Raw genomic sequence first — 20,075 nt, 5'->3', positions numbered from 1 at the left:
CAAAAAGGGCATTTAAAATATATTTTTTTACTTTATATCAACAGATGAACCAGAAGTTGAACCAGACTGTGGAAATTGATTTACCAGTCAGACCTGGAAGCAATTAACAATAAACGATAGTTTACTCTGTGAGCCTGAATTTAAACGTAAAAGTAATAAAAGCATGTCAAAGATCCTTTACATGATGGGAGCACTGTTGTTTTTCCAGGATCTACTGTAAAAACACTTGAAAAATATCCTTTATATCAAGGGTGTTGTCCAAAGAGTGGCCCGGGGGCCATTTACGGCCCGCAGCACATTCTAAAAATAATATTACAAAAAATTTAAAAAGTAGAATGAAAGCGCAAACAGGTGAAATGTAAAAAAATAAGTCGCAATTGCTCAAACAATATTAATTAATCAAAATTAATGTTATAAATTATTGACCTATTCAAAGCTCTAATTACTTCACATCAAATATTGCAATTTAAAATATTTTTTTGGGGGGAATATTGCACATTTTGTGTTTGCAATAAAGGGCATGAAACAAACACAAAAATAAAATAAAAACTCAAAATCGACAGATCTGAAGTTGATCTAAAAACTTAAATGTTAAAAAATAAAAATGTATGACTTTTTGGGGGAATATTGCACATTTTGTGTTTGCAATAAAGGGCATGAACCAAACAGAAATATAAAATAAAAACTCAAAATCGACAGATCTGAAGTTGATCTAAAAACTTAAATGTTAAAAAATAAAAATGTATGACTTATTTCTAACACTTGTGAGTGGGGCCCTTTTAGATCCCCAATAATTGAAGTAGGATTTTTTTTTTTTTTTTATTTTTTTAAACAGTCATTGCTCAAAAAATATTAATTACTTCACATGAAATATTGTAATTATAAATTTTTGGGAGGAGGAAATATTGCACATTTAATTTTTGCCATAAAAAACTGGGTTTCCTTTGACAAAAAGGGCATTTAATATATATTTTTTTACTTTATATCAACAGATGAACCAGAAGTTGAACCAGACTGTGGAAATTGATTTACCAGTCAGACCTGGAAGCAATTAACAATAAACGATAGTTTACTCTGTGAGCCTGAATTAAAACGTAAAAGTAATAAAAGCATGTCAAAGATCATTTACATGATGGGAGCACTGTTGTTTTTCCAGGATCTACTGTAAAAACACTTGAAAAATATCCTCTATATCAAGGGTGTTGTCCAAAGAGTGGCCCGGGGGCCATTTACGGCCCGCAGCACATTCTAAAAATAATATTACAAAAAACTAAAAAAGTAGAAGGAAAGAGCAAACAGGTGAAATGTAAAAAACAAAGTCACAATGTTGACTAATAACACAAAGCTGCCATGCAGGCTGTTTTTTTCTTTAAAGCTGTCATTGCTCAAACAATATTAATTAATTAATCAAAATCAATGTTATGAATTATTGACTTATTCAAGGCTCTAATTACTTCACATCAAATATTGCAATTTAAAATATTTTGGGGGGGAAATATTGCACATTTTGTGACTGCAATAAAGAAAAAGTTTTCTTTGACAAAAAGGGCATGAAACAAACACAAAAATAAAATATAAACTCAAAATCGCCAGATCTGAAGTTGATCTAAAAACTTAAATGTTAAAAAACAATAAAAATGTATGACTTATTTTTAACACTTGTGAGTGGGGGGCCCTTTTAGATCCCCAATAATTGAAGTGGGATTTTAAAAAAAAAAATTTTTAACAGTCATTGCTCAAAAAATATTTATTACTTCACATTAAATATTGTAATTAGAAATTTTTGGGAGGAGGAAATATTGCACATTTAATTTTTGCCATAAAAAACTGGGTTTCCTTTGACAAAAAGGGCATTCAAAATATATTTTTTTTAACTTTATATCAACAGATAAACCAGAAGTTGATCTAGAGATTTTAGCGTTGAATAATAAAAAAATTATATATGACTTATTTTTAACATTAACCTTGCTAGTCCCCAAGACCAAACCTTAAATGCTATTTAAAAAAATCTATATATTGGATTGGTTTTTGAAAATTAAAATATCAAAATGGCCCTGCATGCTTTATTATTTTCAGTGTGCAGTCATGAGTGGAAAAAGTTTGGCTGCTATGATTCGATAATAAAATATAAGAAAAGTAATTTCCTTGTATTTATGATTAATTGACATTGTTGTTACAAGATATTTATGTGGAACAATCCTATTTTGGACACTTCTATAGCTTCCACAATCTGCACAGGCGATTAGATTCACTTGGTGTGAACTCGTTTAAAGCGCCTCGTTTAAACATTTTGAATAGCGCCGCTTGCGTCTGAAGCCAACCTCTCCACGGATGGGAGTGAAGGAGCAACCGGGTCGCACGAGGAGCCAGCTGTGTTTTTAGGCACCTGCATGCTTTCATGGACATAATTGCCGCCTTTCAAATGAAGAGCGGCCACTCGGGAAGTTTCGGAAGCCCCCGCACCGGACAAGTGTTGGGAATTTCCATATAAATTGTCAGGGTGATTCTCTTGACCCGGCTCAAGTTTGCATGGAAACCTTTTGCTGGACAATTGGTTGGACCTCAGACTCAAGTGGGCTCCGTTTGACCTTTGAACATTTCAGCCGTATTTTGTATATACCATGATAGCTTTGAGGGGGTCCTCAATCTGCTCAATGCAGGTGTTGGTGAAGTTCTGCTCCTTCTCCTTCACTTGAATGTGCCACTTTTGCTCGTGGGCAGACACCAGACCTCGGCAGAGTTTTACGTCGATGCAGAAGATCCCTTGGCCTTGGAGGAAAGAAATGACATCAAATTAAAGGCTCCATAGGGTCCACTAACAAGTTCTCTTTATGTAATTGTGCTCCTTAAAATGTATCTCATCTCCCATAATATCATTCATTCTTAGAGAACTAACTGTACTTGGAACGCTCGCTTTCCATTGCGAGACTCTTGGTGTGATGTCATCTACAGAACTGAAGCCCATTTCCTCTCAAAGACAGTGTAAATAAAGCCATATAAAACAATTACTTTCATCACTTAATCCACAATTACTTCAAAACTGATATGGTTAACATTATGAACAAAAATAAATATAAAAAGGATCATCTTCCATAGACACCAGAGCATCTTGAGGAAAACATCAGTAGAAGAGGACGCAAAATAGTTCCGCCCCACCCCTAGTTTTTACGATCGCATTTGGCTTGAGTATTTTACATTTTTTCTAATTCAGAATCATTAAAAATTAAGAGATTTACGATAATATCGGCCGATAAATGCTTTAAAATGTAATATCAGAAATTATCGGTTTCAAAATTATATCCGCATCTATAATAGCTGTTATTAGCACTTTTGTTTAGTTTTTGATGCAGCAAATCAGCCATATACTCTGATTGGACAATTAATTAAATTTTGTGTTCCAATTTCGATTATGGAAATAGAATAATCGGAAAAAACGATTAACGGGTCGCGCAACGTGCATGCAAATTCCTGAGCTTGTGACGGTGAAACAGATTGAGGATAACTGGCCAATAAAACAGAACCCGCAGTTAAACGCAAAATATTAGGGAAATTGACAACAATGTAAGTGAAATGTTGTTGTTGTGAGAAGAAACATCAGTTTGGGAAAAGAATGTGTCCCAGACCGCTCATTTCTCCCCGACATACTCAGTTGCTCTGCCCTAAACTAAACAATGTAGAGACGGCCACTTGAAACAACGACCTAACTACGAAGCTAAAGCCAACAAGAACAATCCATACACCCACAACACATCTCATCTGCTCGTGTTATTGTGAACGACATCGTCAATGTTCAAACAGTGGTTGCAACTTGAAAAGGCTCTCTTTTTTTTTAAAAGCCGAAGTAAGACGCCTCTTTACACGTACAGGTATTGTTGGAAGCAGATCAGAATCATATCCATATTTAAGTGTTACTTCTTTCTAAACTCCTATAGTCATATAAAGAATAGCTAGTATTCTTCCTTCTTTTGAGTCTCATAGTAAGGTGTTGGCCTTCTAGATTGGAATGTGTCAGAGTAGAGATAACTCGGAGTAGTCTAAACAAAGGGAGTGGGGGCGAGGGACAGAGGGAAGATCACGGGGGTTTGAGGGAAGACCGAGCTAGACCGATCTGGACCGGGCTGGGGAACGCTGGTGTGCTGGATTGGTCTCACGTTTGTCCTCTAAGCTTGGAGAATAAACCACAAAATACCAACTGCTGCCTGTTGATTGAATATAAACATCAGCTTATTGCCATAAAAAGAATCTGGGAGAGACTAGCAATTTGAATTCCCCATTGGAGGAATGCTGGTCGACGCAACAGTATATTGTGACGTTAGGAGCTAGGTAACATAAGAACTCCATTACCCAGCATGCCACAGTAGCGAAGAGCATGCGCAGTAGCCCCGTTTAGGTTGAATGTAGCCATGCCTGGAGTAAACTTTAAGAAGTCAGCCAACACGCCTCGTCTGCATCTTTTATGATTAGACAAGACAACACATATAATTGCAAAGCCATTTTCAAGAAAGATATTCAAAGAGAAACTACATCTTGTGAGATTTATTTTTTCACGTTTAATGTTTTTTGCAGTTTTAATTTTGACAGTAACACATAAGATATGTCTTAATTGCTGATGCGGGTTTATTGATTTTTAAATGCGCCGGAAAATAACCCATTTTGTACAATGTTGATGTGATTCAATGGACAGTAGTGCGTTAATGTGTTTCTGTATAGTATTTCTCCAGCAGTGGTCATGTGGTGACATCAATTTTGGTATTTTGAGAGGTAATCATTGAAGTCGGGCATCACTGAAGGCCTAGGTGGGAAACGCCACTGCAAAAATATCAGTGACGTGCAGTCAGGGGAGGCAGGTGAGGCGGGGCCTCACGTGCCATCATGGAAAGAAAAAAAATGTAAAAAGAAAAAAAATTAATTAAATTGTTATATGTGATTATACTATAAAGTTATTTTCCATTTAACTTCACCAGTTTTAGATTATTTTGTATTCAAAATCGCTGAATTTTCACATTTGCCGGTCAAATACTGAGAAGAGACTTGCGGTGAGTCACCAGCCAGTTGAGCCTCACCATGGATTGCGCAATGACTCGGCTAACTGCTGGCCTGCTGTGCAGTGAGACCGTATTGCTTTATATGAATTATATTATACATTTCCATAGTTTAGTTAGCTGAGGTATATAATGTACAGTGTATTTTGTCAACAACTGTACGTGTGTAACGTATTTCTTGTGCTGAGCAATCATAAAACGGCTGCGAAGACGCACTGGGTGAGGCTCGCAGTAATCCCGCCTCCTGGTGGGAGAGGGCGCTAGTGATCCCAGAGATCATTCTTGCGACTACTCGGCTGCAGAAGAAGTGACAACAAGCAGCAACAGTTAGCAGCGATCGTTTATTTTTTCCTCTCGCCTGGCCTTTTAACATGGAGGATTACATATCTAAAATAAAACAGTTTTCTAAACTGGACTTTCAATCGAAGCAGGAGGTAATAATTAAAGGAAGATCTCCATCGAGACAGAGAGACTTTTAAAACTGAAGAAAGATAAGGAAGACTTCTATAAACAAGTTATCGATGCTTTTGTTCAAAAGGAGCGGCGCATGGACTTCATTTATAAGTAAAGGTAAGACCATAATAACGTTTTTTTAATTAAATGTGCTTTTTTGTGTGCTACAGTTTGTATGTGTAAAGTTAAAGTTAAGTTAAAGTACCAATGATTGTCACACACTAGGTGTGGTGAAATTTGTCCTCTGCATTTGACCCATCCCCTTGCCCACCCTCTGTGAGGTGAGGGGAGCAGTGGGCAGCAGCGGCACCGCGCCCGGGAATCATTTTTGGTGATTTAACCCCCAATTCCAACCCTTGATGCTGAGTGCCAAGCAGGGAAGAATGTTGGTATGAGCTTTTAAACATAACCCGTTAACTGCTGCCAATCAAATGGTGAATAAGATACTCTTTAGGGTTCACATGTTTGTAAATCTGACTGTGATGAAGTCAGTGCCTCACCAGCCATGAACCTCACCGCACGTCACTGAAAAATAGGTACTACAGCTTATTTAGTTCTGTGATGGCAGCTGGGACAAAACTACATCTGTACAGTTTTGTTTTGCCTCTTGGGACTAAAAACCTCCGTCCGGATGGGAGAAGCTGAAAATGGCTGTGTATGTAGTGACATACACCGGTAAAATGGAGGAAGCTATCCTCGCTACCTGGTTGTTGTAGAGCAGGGGTCACTAACGCGGTGCCCGCGGGCACCAGGTAGCCCGTAAGGACCAGATGAGTAGCCCGCTGGCCTATTCTAAAAATAACTGAAATAGCAGCACTTACCAGTGAGCTGCCTCTATTTTTTAAATTGTATTTATTTACTAGCAAGCTGGTCTCACTTTGCCCGACATTTTTAATTCTAAGAGAGACAAAACTCAAATAGGATTTGAAAATCCAAGAAAATATTTTAAAGACTTGGTCTTTACTTGTTTAAATAAATTCATTATTTTTTTTACTTTGCTTCTTATAACTTTCAGAAAGACAATTTTAGAGAAAAAAATACAACCTTAAAAATGATTTTAGGATTTTTAAACACATATACATTTTTACCTTTTAAATTCCTTCCTCTTCTTTCCTGACAATTTAAATCAATTTTCAAGTATTTTTTTTATTTTTTTATTGTAAAGAATAATAAATACATTTTCATTTAATTCTTAATTTTAGCTTCTGTTTTTTCGACGAAGAATATTTGTGAAATATTTCTTCAAACTTATTATGATTAAAATTCAAAAAAATTATTCTGGCAAATCTAGAAAATCTGTAGAATCAAATTTGAATCTTATTTCAAAGTCTTTTGAATTTCTTTTAACATTTTTGTTCTGAAAAATCTAGAAGAAATAATGATTTGTCTTTGTTAGAAATATAGCTTGGTCCAATTTGTTATATATTCTAACAAAGTGTAGATTGGATTTTAACCTATTTAAAACATGTCATCAAAATTCTAAAATTAATCTTAATCAGGAAAAATTCCTAATGATGTTCCATAAATTATTTTTTTTATTTTTTCAAAAAGATTCAAATTAGGTAGTTTTTCTCTTCTTTTTTTCGGTTGAATTTTGAATATTTAAAGAGTCGAAATTGAAGATAAACTATGTTTCAAAATTTAATTGTCATTTTTTTTTCGTGTTTTCTCCTCTTTTAAACCGTTCAATTAAGTGTGAATATCATTAATTATTAATAATAACATAGAGTTAAAGGTAAATTGAGCAAATTGGCTATTTCTGGCAATTTATTTAAGTGTGTATCAAACTGGTAGCCCTTCGCATTAATCACTACCCAAGAAGTAGCTCTTGCTTTCAAAAAGGTTGGTGACCCCTGTTGTAGAGGGTGGCTCCATTTAGCAAACTAACAATTACTGAATCGTCAGCATATTTGATTATTGTTCTGTCGTCATATTTACTCCGACACATGTCTGTGTACAAAATAAATAACAGGGGAGACGTACCTTTCCTGACAGACAAAAGTATCATTGACCCTGACTTCCTGTGTTTTGTTCGTTAAAAAGTTAAGGATCCAGCCCGTCAAGTTATTAGTCAGGTTAAAGTGCTCAGTCAACCTGCTAATCAGGATATGCGGCTGGATTGTGTTAAAAGCTGAAGAAAAGTCTACAAATAAATATTAGTAAAAGTCAGCTAACAGTTGGGCCATTAGGAGTTACTCTATTCCGCCTATACAGCACTCTAAACACTAAATACTTACACGCTGTAAGTATATATGTACACCAGGGGTGTCCAAACTTTTTTCACTGAGGGCCGCACACTGGAAAATCAAAGCAAGCGGGGGCCATTTTGATATTTTTTATTTTTAAAAAAACAATACAATATACTGTATGTATAAAAAATATACATTAAGGCCTCCACTCAGGCCAAAGGGTTTTGGTAAAAAAAATATTAAAATTGTGTCATTATTTAGCAGTATTATTTTTAGTATTATTCAAGGTTTAAATCTCTAGATCAACACTAGGTCTATCTGTCAATATAAAGTGTTTTAAGATTTAAGTTGTATGCCCTTTTTGTCAAAAAAAAAACACAAAATATGGAATATTTTCACCCAATAAAATTTTTAAAGTGGACTATTTGAGATTATATAATAATTGGAGCCTTAAAAAGGTCAATAACTCATAACAACATTGATTTTAATTCATTATTATTTTTGAGCAATCACACTTGAAAAAAGTCCCACTAAAATTATTGGGGATCCAAAAGGGTCCTGCTCAGTAAAGTTTAAAAAAATAAATCATACTTTTTTAAAAAACTTTTAACTAGGGATGTCCGATAATGGCTTTTTGCCGATATCCGATATTGTCCAACTCTTTAATTACCGATACCGATATCAACCGATATATGCAGTCGTGGAATTAACACATTATTATGCCTAATTTGGACAACCATGTATGGTGAATATAAGGTACTTTTTAAAAAATAAAATAAGATAACTAAATTAAAAACATTTTCTTGAATAAAAAAGAAAGTAAAACAATATAAAAACAGTTACATAGAAACTAGTAATTAATGAAAATGAGTAAAATTAACTGTTAAAGGTTAGTACTATTAGTGGAGCAGCAGCACGCACAATCATGTGTGCTTACGGACTGTATCCCTTGCAGACTGTATTGATATATATTGATATATAATGTAGGAAGCAGAATATTGATAACAAAGAAACAACCCTTTTGTGTGAATGAGTGTAAATGGGGGAGGGAGGTTTTTTGGGTTGGTGCACTAATTGTAAGTGTATCTTGTGTTTTTTATGTGGATTTAATAAAATTTAAAAAAAAAAAAACCTGATACAGATAATAAAAAAACCGATACCGATAATTTCCGATATTACATTTTAACGCATTTATCGGCAGGCCGATATTATCGGACATCCCTACTTTTAACACAAGATCAACTTCAGATCCATATTAGAAGTTTTATTGTTCTTTATGTTTTTGTGTTTGTTCGTTTCAGGCGCTTCTTTTAAAACAATAAAAAAAACTCTGTTTTTTAAATGGCAAACACTAAATATGCATAATTTCCCCAAAAAAAATCTCAAAGTGGAATATTTAATGTGAAGTAATTGGAGCCTTGAATAGGTCAATAATTCATAATAACATTGATTTTTATTCTTTTTTTTTTTTTGAAGAAATAAATAGCCTGCATTAGAGTAAACATTGCAACATGTTCTTGTTACATTTCACCTGTTTGTTCTTTTATACCACTGTTTGTTTTTTTTATTGTGTTTTTTAGAATGTGCCACAGGGCCGTTAAAAAATTACCTGCGGGCCGCAAATGGCCCCCGGGCCGCACTTTGGTCACCCCTAATGTACACATTCATAATAACATGTAATATTGACATATTTTGCTCATTTTAAGCATACGGCAGTGTATTCATTTCGGACGCATCACTACGATCGCGCTTTCCTTCAACAACTGCTACTAATCAAGGGCAGACTTCATGAGAGCCGACGACGACTTTGGGACAAATGACGATCCAGAACCTTCTGTGTTTTAGCCTGAATACATGGAGGACGAGCTACAAGTTTTAGAAGCTGAGTGATAAGCATATCCAGCGAATAGCACGATTGCTAAGAGCTCAACAAGAAAGACAAACTACGTACATAATAAAACAACCGCTTACTGTACAATGTCTGCTGTCACTGGGATGCTGACTGATGGGATGATTTAACAGTTAATTTTACTCATTTTCATTAATTACTAGTTTCTATGTAACTGTTTTTATATTGTTTTACTTTCTTTTTTATTCAAGAAAATGTTTTTAATTTAGTTATCTTATTTTATTTTATTTTTTAAAAAGTACCTTATCTTCACCATACATGGTTGTCCAAATTAGGCATAATAATGTGTTAATTCCACGACTGCATATATCGGTTGATATCGGTATCGGTTGATATCGGTATCGGTAATTAAAGAGTTGGACAATATCGGATATCGGCAAAAAGCCATTATCGGACATCCCTACTTAGAATGCATTTTAAAAAAACATGTGTGCTTGTCTTACATAGGGATTGTGTATTATAGGCAGGATTCTAAAAACAGTGCAGTTCCCCTTTAAGGCCAGGTTATATTTAGCTGTGACATGTTTTCACATGCAAAATGATGCAGTAGTGGGGTGCGCAGACCTCTGCCAGCCCCTATCTCCCAATAGTAAAAAAAATTTTTTTTAAATCCCTAATGCAGACGGTGATACAGTTCACCATCACTTGTTTCTTATCCCATTTCTGATCAATTCAGAAAACTTCAGTTAAATTCCGCCTATAACTGTTTGAGCTATCTACAACAGAATGAAAGACAAGAGTGAACCCTCTTGTCAGTTTAGTACACTCCAGTTGTCTCTGTGGGTGGAAGTGGGGCCCCTAGCATACACACACAGAGAAGTGGAGGCTCATAACGTAAACATAAGGTAACGTAGTAGAGATGATCCAGAATCACCACCAAAATGGAATCACTTATCCCAGGGGTGTCCAAACTTTTTTAACTGAGGGCCGCACACGGAAAAATTTAAGCATGCGGGGGCCATTTTGATATTTTTCATTTTCAAACCTTAACAAAATATATGGATTTTTTTTTTTTTTTTAACCTTTAGGGCTCCCGGGGACCATAAAGGGTCTCAGTCTTTAAAATGTAAAAAAATAAGTCAAATTATTATTATTTTTTATTTAACGCTTACAGTAAATCTCTATATCAACTTCAGGTTGATATAAAGTTAAAAAAAAAATTAAAAAAAAGGTTTTATGCCTTTTCTGTCAAAGACAACTTTGTTTTTTATAGTAAAACTGAAATATGCAGTATTTAGTAATTAGAGCCCTAAAAGATCAATAATGCAGGACACCATTGATTTTTATTATTTCATATTTTTGAGTAATCAGTGAAATGTTAAATAAAATCCTACTAAATATATTATGGATCCAAAAGGTCCCCCACTCATAAAGTGATACACTTTTATTAGTTTTTTTTTACTTTTAACACTTAAATTACAAGATCAACTTCAGATATATCTGTCGATTTTACGTTTGAACTATTATTTTGTTTGTATTATGCTCTTTTGTCAAATAAAACATTGATGTTTTTTTATGGCAACCACACAATATATGCAATATTTTTTCCACATAAAACATTTTAAAGTGAAATTTTTAAAGTAATAATTAGGGATGTCCGATAATGGCTTTTTGCCGGTATCCGATATTCCGATATTGTCCAACTCTTTAATTACCGATACAGAAATCAACCGATACCGATATCAACCGATATATGCAGTCGTGGAATTAACACATTATTATGCCTAATTTGGACAACCAGGTATGGTGAAGATAAGGTACTTTTTTAAAAAATTAGTAAAATAAGATAAATAAATTAAAAACATTTTCTTGAATAAAAAAGAAAGTAAAACAATATAAAAACAGTTACATAGAAACTAGTAATGAATGAAAATTAGTAAAATTAACTGTTAAAGGTTAGTACTATTAGTGGACCAGCAGCACGCACAATCATGTGTGCTTACGGACTGTATCCCTTGCTGACTGTATTGATATATATTGATATATAATGTAGGAACCACAATATTAATAACAGAAAGAAACAACCCTTTTGTGTGAATGAGTGTAAATGGGGGAGGGAGGTTTTTTGGGTTGGTGCACTAATTGTAAGTGTATCTTGTGTTTTTTATGTTAATTTAATTTAATTAAAAAAAACCCCAAAAAAACGATACTGATAATTAAAAAAACGATACCGATAATTTCCGATATTACATTTTAACGCATATATCAGCCGATAATATCGGCTAGTAATAATTCAATGTAACAGAGATTTTGTCTTTTTTTTTTTTTGGGCAATGGCAAAAAAATAAATAAATAAACAAAGACAAAGAAAAGAAAAAACAGCCTGCATGGCAGCTTTGTGTCAACATTGCAACTTTTTCTCGTTAGATTTCACCTCATTCCACTTATTTTAAAATGTTTTTTTTTAATTTTTGCAATACTATCAATTTTGCAATTTTTGCAGAATGTGTGGGGGGCCGGTAAACGATTAGCTGCGAGCCGCAAATGGCCCCCGGGGCCGCACTTTGGACACCCCTGCCTTATCCCATTTCAGACATTTCCTGAGTTTCATGAAAATCTACCCATAACTTTTTGAGTTATGTTGCTAACTTACAGACAAACAAACCCCAATGATTACACACTGTAACCTCCTGGCAGCGGGGGGAAAAAATCATGACTAATTCTGAGACCGTATCGCTAGAGCAGCATAACAAGAGTTCTGTATCTGTTGATTTTACTCCAAATCATTAAAATACAGTTTTACCTTGGTTTGCATTAGAAATACTATACCAAAGGATAGGCAAAGTGACAAAGCAAAACATGAACACAAACACACTTTATAGTGAATAATTAATACACAAAAATGTCCAATTAAATAGATAAATTGAACATCACTTTTACTTTTGTTGAAGACTGCGATGGAGGAAGAGAGCATTACAGAAGCCACATTTGCACGTTCCTACAAGTTCTTTCTTAAATGTAATAGTGTTTCTCACTTTCTTTGTCAAAGTGCTGGTACTCGCAACTTTCTTTGGCTCCTTGGTGGCTTATTTATGTAGTGATACTCAGTAAAAGAAAGCAGACTTACACTACCGTTCAAAAGTTTGGGGTCACCCAAACAATTTTGTGGAATAGCCTTCATTTCTAAGAACAAGAATAGACTGTCGAGTTTCAGATGAAACTTCTCTTTTTCTGGCCAAATGTGATGCTCCAGAAACTCAATCTGCTCAAAGGAAGGTCGGTTTTGTAGCTTCTGTAACGAGCTAAACTGTTTTCAGATGTGTGAACATGATTGCACAAGGGTTTTCTAATCACCAATTAGCCTTCTGAGCCAATGAGCAAACACATTGTACCATTAGAACACTGGAGTGATAGTTGCTGGAAATGGGCCTCTATACACCTATGTAGATATTGCACCAAAAACCAGACATTTGCAGCTAGAATAGTCATTTACCACATTAGCAATGTATAGAGTGTATTTCTTTCAAGTTAAGACTAGTTTAAAAGTTATCTTCATTGAAAAGTACAGTGCTTTTCCTTCAAAAATAAGGACATTTCAATGTGACCCCAAACTTTTGAACGGTAGTGTATGCTGCGTTCTATTTACCTCAGAAGTTGGAAGTCTGAGTTGGGAATGACGTCACAGCCGAGGTGCGAGCGTTCCAGTTCCCGGGTCGAATATCATGATGGCCATGTCCACGAACGCTATTTTTGCACTTGCCTTGTCTGAATATAAACAAGGTATGGGAAAATATGCACTCTTTCTGCAACCTTTAAAGACGGTGGACGAAGAGGAAACAAAGGCCATATTGCTGGCGATTTAGAACGTTTATACCGCATAAAACCAATGTAGTTCACACTACAGTGACGTTACCATATACTGTATATCTGCCTTAGGCCAGCTGGGAGGCCTTACTGACAACAACTTGTGTTCTGATTGGCTATCGCAACTGTCTGTCAAATGTTTGTGTCCGTGCACTGACGCCCGCATTGTTGCTTCTGAAGGCCCCAGGCAGATTTGGTACAGCATGGCGACAAAAGCTAGCTGAATTCTGATTGGATAAAAACTATATAACCTAAAAACAACAGCACTGGAAGGATAATATGACATGAAGAGAATATGAATACTTTTACTTTAATTATGATCATGGTTTCTGGTTATGTTAGGCCAGCAGAGAAGGCCCTGACGGCACACCACTGTATTTTTGCCTATATTTATTTTAAGTGCAATTTATTATTTAATTGTGATTTTATCCTGGCTTGTCCCAAATCTTATCCGATTGGGATTGTATATGTTTTATCCTTTTTATGCGGAACTTTGAGTACATGTACTATTTTGCGATCTTGGCAATGTCTGTGATGCTTGTCATGTGGTAGGTCTTTGTACTGCATATGTAAGATGTTACTTTCTCTGTAGGTTTAAATGGATGTTCTGTTATTGCTGGCTGCAAAACAAGTTTACCTTCGGGTATTAATAAAGTAACTTAACCTATTTACGCGTTAGAATACATTAAAAATATATATATATTTTTTCTTGTCTCACATAAGGATTATGAATGATAGGACAAATTCCATAAACAGTGCAGTTCCACTTTAAGGCTATGTCGACACCAGGGGTCACCAACGCGGTGCCCGCGGGCACCAGGTAGTCCGTAAGGACCAGATGAGTAGCCCGCTGGCCTGTTCTAAAAATAGCTCAAATAGCAGCACTTACCAGTGAGCTGCCTCTATTTTTTAAATGTTATTTATTTAATAGCAAGCTGGTCTCGCTTTTCCGACATTTTTAATTCTAAGAGAGACAAAACTCAAATAGAATTTGAAAATCCAAGAAAATATTTTAAAGACTTGGTCTTCTTTTGTTTAAATAAATTCATTAATGTTTTTACTTTGCTTCTGATAACTTTCAGAAAGACAATTTTAGAGAAAAAATACAACCTTAAAAATGATTTTAGGATTTTTAAACACATATACCTTTTTACCTTTTAAATTCCTTCCTCTTCTTTCCTGACAATTTAAATCAATGTTCAAGTAAATTTTTTTTTTTATTGTAAAGAATAATAAATACATTTTAATTTAATTCTTCATTTTAGCTTCTGTTTTTTCGACGAAGAATATTTGTGAAATATTTCTTCAAACTTATTATGATTAAAATTAAAAAAGAAAGTATTTTGGCAAATCTAGAAAATCTGTAGAATCAAATTTAAATCTTATTTCAAAGTCTTTTGAATTTCTTTTAAAATTTTTGTTCTGGAAAATCTAGAAGAAATAAGGATTTGTCTTTGTTAGAAATATAGCTTGGTCCAATTTGTTATATATTCTAACAAAGTGTAGATTGGATTTTAACCTATTTAAAACATGTCATCAAAATTCTAAAATTAATCTTGATCAGGAAAAATTACTAATGATGTTCCATAAATTATTTTTTTAATTTTTTCAAAAAGATTCGAATTAGCTAGTTTTTGTCTTCTTTTTCTCGGTTGAATTTTGAATTTTAAAGATTCGAAATTGAAAATAAACTATGTTTCAAAATTTAATTGTCATTTTTTTCGTGTTTTCTCCTCTTTTAAACCGTTCAATTAAGTGTAAATATCATTCATTATTAGTAATAACAGAGTTAAAAGTAAATTGAGCAAATTGGCTATTTCTGGCAATTTATTTAAGTGTGTATCAAACTGGTAGCCCTTCGCATTAATCACTACCCAAAAAGTAGCTCTTGGTTTCAAAAAGGTTGGTGACCCCTGGTCTACACTAAGCCGGATAACCCCTTAAACGAATAATTATTCAACCTTAGCCCCACATCTGCGGTCCTCTCCAAGGTTTCTCATTGTCCCATTGGGTTGAGTTTTTCCTTGCCCTGATGTGGGATCTGAACAGAGGATGTCGTTGTGGCTTGTGCAGCCCTTTGAGACACTCATGATTTAGGGCTATATAAATAAACATTGGTTGATTGATTGATCAAAGAAGAAAATCATATTTTTTCTTCTCTCACAAAAGGATTACCGTATTTTCCAGACTATAAGTCGCAGTTTTTTTTCATAGTTTGGCCGGGGGTGCGACTTATACTCAGGAGCGACTTGTGTGTGAAATTATTAACACATTAGCGTAAAATATCAAATAATATTATTTAGCTCATTCACGTAAGAGACTAGACGTATAAGATTTCATGGGATTTAGCGATTAGGAGTGACAGATTGTTTGGTAAACGTATAGCATGTTCTATATGTTATAGTTATTTGAATGACTCTTACCATAATATGTTACGTTAACATACCAGTTGGTTATTTATGCCTCATATAACGTACACTTATTCAGCCTGTTGTTCACTATTCTTTATTTATTTTAAATTGCCTTTCAAATGTCTATTCTTAGTGTTGGGTTTTATCAAATAAATTTCCCCCAAAAATGCGATTTATACTCCAGTGCGACTTATATATGTTTTTTTCATTCTTTATTATGCATTTTCGGCCGGTGCGATTTATACTCCGGAGCGACTTATACTCCGAAAAATACGGTAGTAATTATATTTACTGCATATTAAAAAAAAAAAAAACTTCTGAAATGTCAACAAAATAAATTAATAATTATAGTTATTGTGGAGGGGGGGCGTGGCCCGCGGTGCCGCGGATCAGGGTGTGTGAGGACCGGCCTCGAAGACAGCGACTGGTGGGTAGATGGCCCAGGTGGGCCTGGTTGTTAATGTAAAAGTACATCGGATTATTTTAGCATTTTATTAATTATTTAATAATGTGTTAAAATATTTCATGAACCTGTGTGTCGGCGCTTCGTGGGTTTGTTTTGTCTGTCAAGCTCACCAATCAAAGTCAGTGAGTCAGTGGGCGGAGCTAACATATCTAGTCCAATAGTTTCTTTGGAACTTTGGAAGTATTGCGAAACATGGCAGCTCAAGAGGGCATACCCGTACTTTCTCTCTTGTGGGAAACATTTATCATTAGCGGCGTCGTTGCCAGCAACTTGAGGGTTCCAGGTTCGATCCCTGCCGTTGTGACTTTGCGCAAGACACTCTACCCACCTGCTCCCAGTGCCACCTACTCTGCTTTAGATGTAACTTAGATAATGGGTTTCACTATATAAAGCGCTTGAGTCTCTTAAGAAAAGCGCTATATAAATATAATTCACTTCACTTGTTATCTAATCACCTGTCGCCTTTATTAGCAGCAGCCGGGACGAGACACGGGGGTTGGAGTGGGTGCCAGAGAGAGAGAGAGAGAAAGACACGGACAGAGGGAAAGACAATTTACTGGAAAGCAAAAGCCTATCCCGATTTATGAAAATAAAACAGTGTTGTACCCTGAAATCCAGGTTCTCATAGCAGTGTGTGGTGGTCCGCAGAACCCACGAGAGGGCAATCTCTACAGTTATGAATTTTTTAAAAATGAAAAAATAAAAAATACCCTGGTCAGAAAAAAATCTAAATATCAGATTAAAAAAAAAAAAATGTTATTATATAGCCAATCCAAAATAATGATATAATTAGAATAATTATAATCTAAACAGTAATGATGTATTTATATTTGATTATACTTTATTATACTCCAGTGCGACTTATATATGTTTTTTTCCTTCTTTATTATGCATTTTCGGCCAGTGCGACTTATACTTCAAACTGCTTCCACAGTGGAGTGTTTAAGTATCGTCTTAAAGGCCTACTGAAAGCCACTACTAGCGACCACGCAGTCTGATAGTTTATATATCAATGATGAAATCTTAACATTGCAACACATGCCAATACGGCCGGGTTAACTTATAAAGTGCAATTTTAAATTTCCCGCCACACTTCCGGTTGAAAAAGCCTTCGAAGGATGACGTATGCGCGTGACGTAGCCCGAGGAACCGAGGTATGCCTTCTCCATTGAATACAATACAAAAAAGCTCTGTTTTCATTTCATAATTCCACAGTATTCTGGACATCTGTGTTGGTGAATCTTTTGCAATTTGTTTAATGAACAATGGAGACTGCAAAGAAGAACGTTGTAGGTGGCTGTAGCAACACAAGGACCACTTACTCGGATAGCAGACGCCTAGCCGATGCTAGCAGACGCCTAGCCGATGCTAGCAGACCCACCGCACGGATGATCTGGTGAAGTCCTTCGTCGCGCCGTCAATCGCTGGAACGCAGGTGAGCACGGGTGTTGCTTAGCAAAGCAGATGAGGGCTGGCTGGCGTAGGTGGAGCGCTAATGTTTTTATCATAGCTCTGTGAGCTCCGGTTGCTAAGTTGGCCTTAGCGTCGTTAGCAACAGCATTGTTAAGCTTTGCCAGGCTGAGATCTATTAACCGTGTAGTTACATGTACATGGTTTAATAGTATTGTCGATCTTCTGTCTATCCTTCCAGTCAGGGATTTATTTATTTTGTTTCTATCTGCATTTGAGACAGATGCTATCACGTTAGCTCATGCTAAAGATGCTAAAGAGCTTCGTCGATGTATTGTCGTGGAGATAAAAGGCACTGTAATGTCCATTTCGCGTTCTCGACTCTCATTTTCAAGAGGATATAGTATCCGAGGTGGTTCAAAATACAAATCCGTGATCCACAATAGAAAAAGGAGAGAGTGTGGAATCCAATGAGCCATCTTGTACCTAAGTTACGGTCAGAGCGACAAAAAATATGTATTTCACTGCATTCTAGTCCGTCACTCTAACGTTCCTCGTCCACGAATCTTTCATCCTCGCTCAAATTAATGGGGTAATCGTCACTTTCACGGACGGAATAGCTCTAGCTGCGTTGAAAACAATAGGAAAATATGAGGGAGTGAACAACTGACAACGTCACGCTACTTCCGGTAGGGGCAAGGTTTTTTTTTTATCAGAGACCAAAAGTTGCGAACTTTATCGACGTTGTTCTATACTAAATCCTTTCAGCAAAAATATGGCAATATCGCAAAATGATCAAGTATGACACATAGAATGGATCTGCTATCCCCGTTTAAATAAAAAAAAGTCATTTCAGTAGGCCTTTAAGACCCACTTTTATTCTTTGGCTTTTAACACTACGTGAGCTGTGTGGTCTTCTGTCCTCTGTTGTCCTGTTTTTTTTAAATATATTTTGATTTCTATTTTACTGTTTTAATTGGTTTTACCCTTTAAAATCGTTTTTAATCATATTTATTTTTTATATTGGTTTTCTATTCATTTATTGTTTGTTTTTATTCAGTCATTGGTGGAGCATAGTATTGTTTTTAATATTGTTTTTAACATGGATGTGCAGCACTTTGGAAACATTCTTGTTGTGTAAATGTGCTATATAAATAAAGTGGATTGGATACTCCGGAGCGACTTATACTCCGAAAAATACGGTATGAACAATAGACCAAATTCCAACAGGAGTGCAGTTCCACTTTTAAAGGTCAAATATTTTGAGTTTTTTTTTTTTTTTTTTCAGTTGACGGTTAACACCCACCCGTGAGAATAACAACGTTAATGTCATCTTTCCCAGCCTGGAACTGGTCGGGAACGCGAAGATTGCAGTAGACGTCGTCCTGTCTCAGCCCGGTGAGTTTCCTGGAGGTACAAGTACACAGTAAAAACATGGCTGGCCTTTGTGAGGACTTTAAAAAAAGAAAAAAAGAACTCAAAAACACTTTATAATGTGTTTTTATCAGATTATAAATGAACTCAAAAACACTATATAATGTGGGTTTTTTTTATCAGATTATGTGAAAAAACAATGAAAACAGATCAGGTGTGACCTCCAGCAGTCTTTTGTTTTAAACTATCAGAATGGCACTTAATACCTGACATGTTGAAGAAAATCAGGCGGTGTTTGCTGCAGTGTTTTCTGGGTCTTTTCCAGTGCTCCGACGCTGCTGACGTGAAACTGGGTCAACAGGCTTCCAAACAGAGGCATCCTAGTCTTTTCTGCGGGGGTAAAAAAACAAAAACAACCCATAGAAACAAGCAGGTCACAAGTCAGTGTGCTCCATCTTGTTCTCCATGGCGTCTGAAGTCAAATGTTTGTTGCCCCCCCCCCCCCCAAAAAAACACACAGTGATAACCTACCGTCGACGTCCGTTTGAAGGAGCGGGGAAACACATCATCTCCGCGTCGTTGAAGTGGTGGGGAGTGCGGCGAAGCAGCGGTAAACAAGGTCCCGAAAAGCTGCTTTCACAATACCAGCAGGCGCCCCCTCCCCCTTCTTCTCCGCTCCCAGGCTGCACTTCCATCGCTCCTAGAAGTAAACAACAGGCAGCGTGTGTTCCGTGCGCGGCGTCGGGTTACGTACGATGCGGGCCGTGACGTCATGACGTTTTTGTTTGTTTTTTACGTTGGCCACGTGTCATGAATAAAAACAGACTGTCAAGATGGCGCCGACGTCGTAAAGGTAACACCGGTAAATATGTTTGTTTTTGTTGTTGTTTGGAACGAGCGACTTTACTCTGGTTTTATTCAACTGCAACGTTTAACTTTTTTGTTGTTGTATTGAACAACAAACATACGCTACCGTTCAAAAGTTTGGGGGTCACCCAAACAATTTTGTGGAATAGC

The 20,075-nt window shown here is 35.9% G+C and overlaps 1 protein-coding gene across 1 annotated transcript in view; it reads right to left on the bottom strand.

The window, feature by feature from the left end:
* Positions 1 to 19,789, bottom strand: part of si:zfos-911d5.4 (uncharacterized) — a 48,723-nt gene extending 28,934 nt beyond the window's left edge. Inside the window, exons 1-4 of the mRNA XM_062055328.1 lie at positions 19,590 to 19,789; positions 19,325 to 19,448; positions 18,991 to 19,091; positions 2,621 to 2,769 (exon numbers count right to left, since the gene is read on the bottom strand). Coding sequence (XP_061911312.1) covers positions 2,621 to 2,769; positions 18,991 to 19,091; positions 19,325 to 19,437 — 363 coding nt within the window. The 5' untranslated portion in view covers positions 19,438 to 19,448; positions 19,590 to 19,789. The remainder of the gene's footprint in view (positions 1 to 2,620; positions 2,770 to 18,990; positions 19,092 to 19,324; positions 19,449 to 19,589) is intronic.
* Positions 19,790 to 20,075: the final 286 nt, after the last annotated feature.

The sequence above is a fragment of the Entelurus aequoreus genome, linkage group LG08 (genome assembly GCF_033978785.1).
Source record: "Entelurus aequoreus isolate RoL-2023_Sb linkage group LG08, RoL_Eaeq_v1.1, whole genome shotgun sequence".
Taxonomy (NCBI): Eukaryota; Metazoa; Chordata; class Actinopteri; order Syngnathiformes; family Syngnathidae; genus Entelurus; species Entelurus aequoreus.
This window is presented reverse-complemented; position numbering and strand designations above follow the sequence as displayed.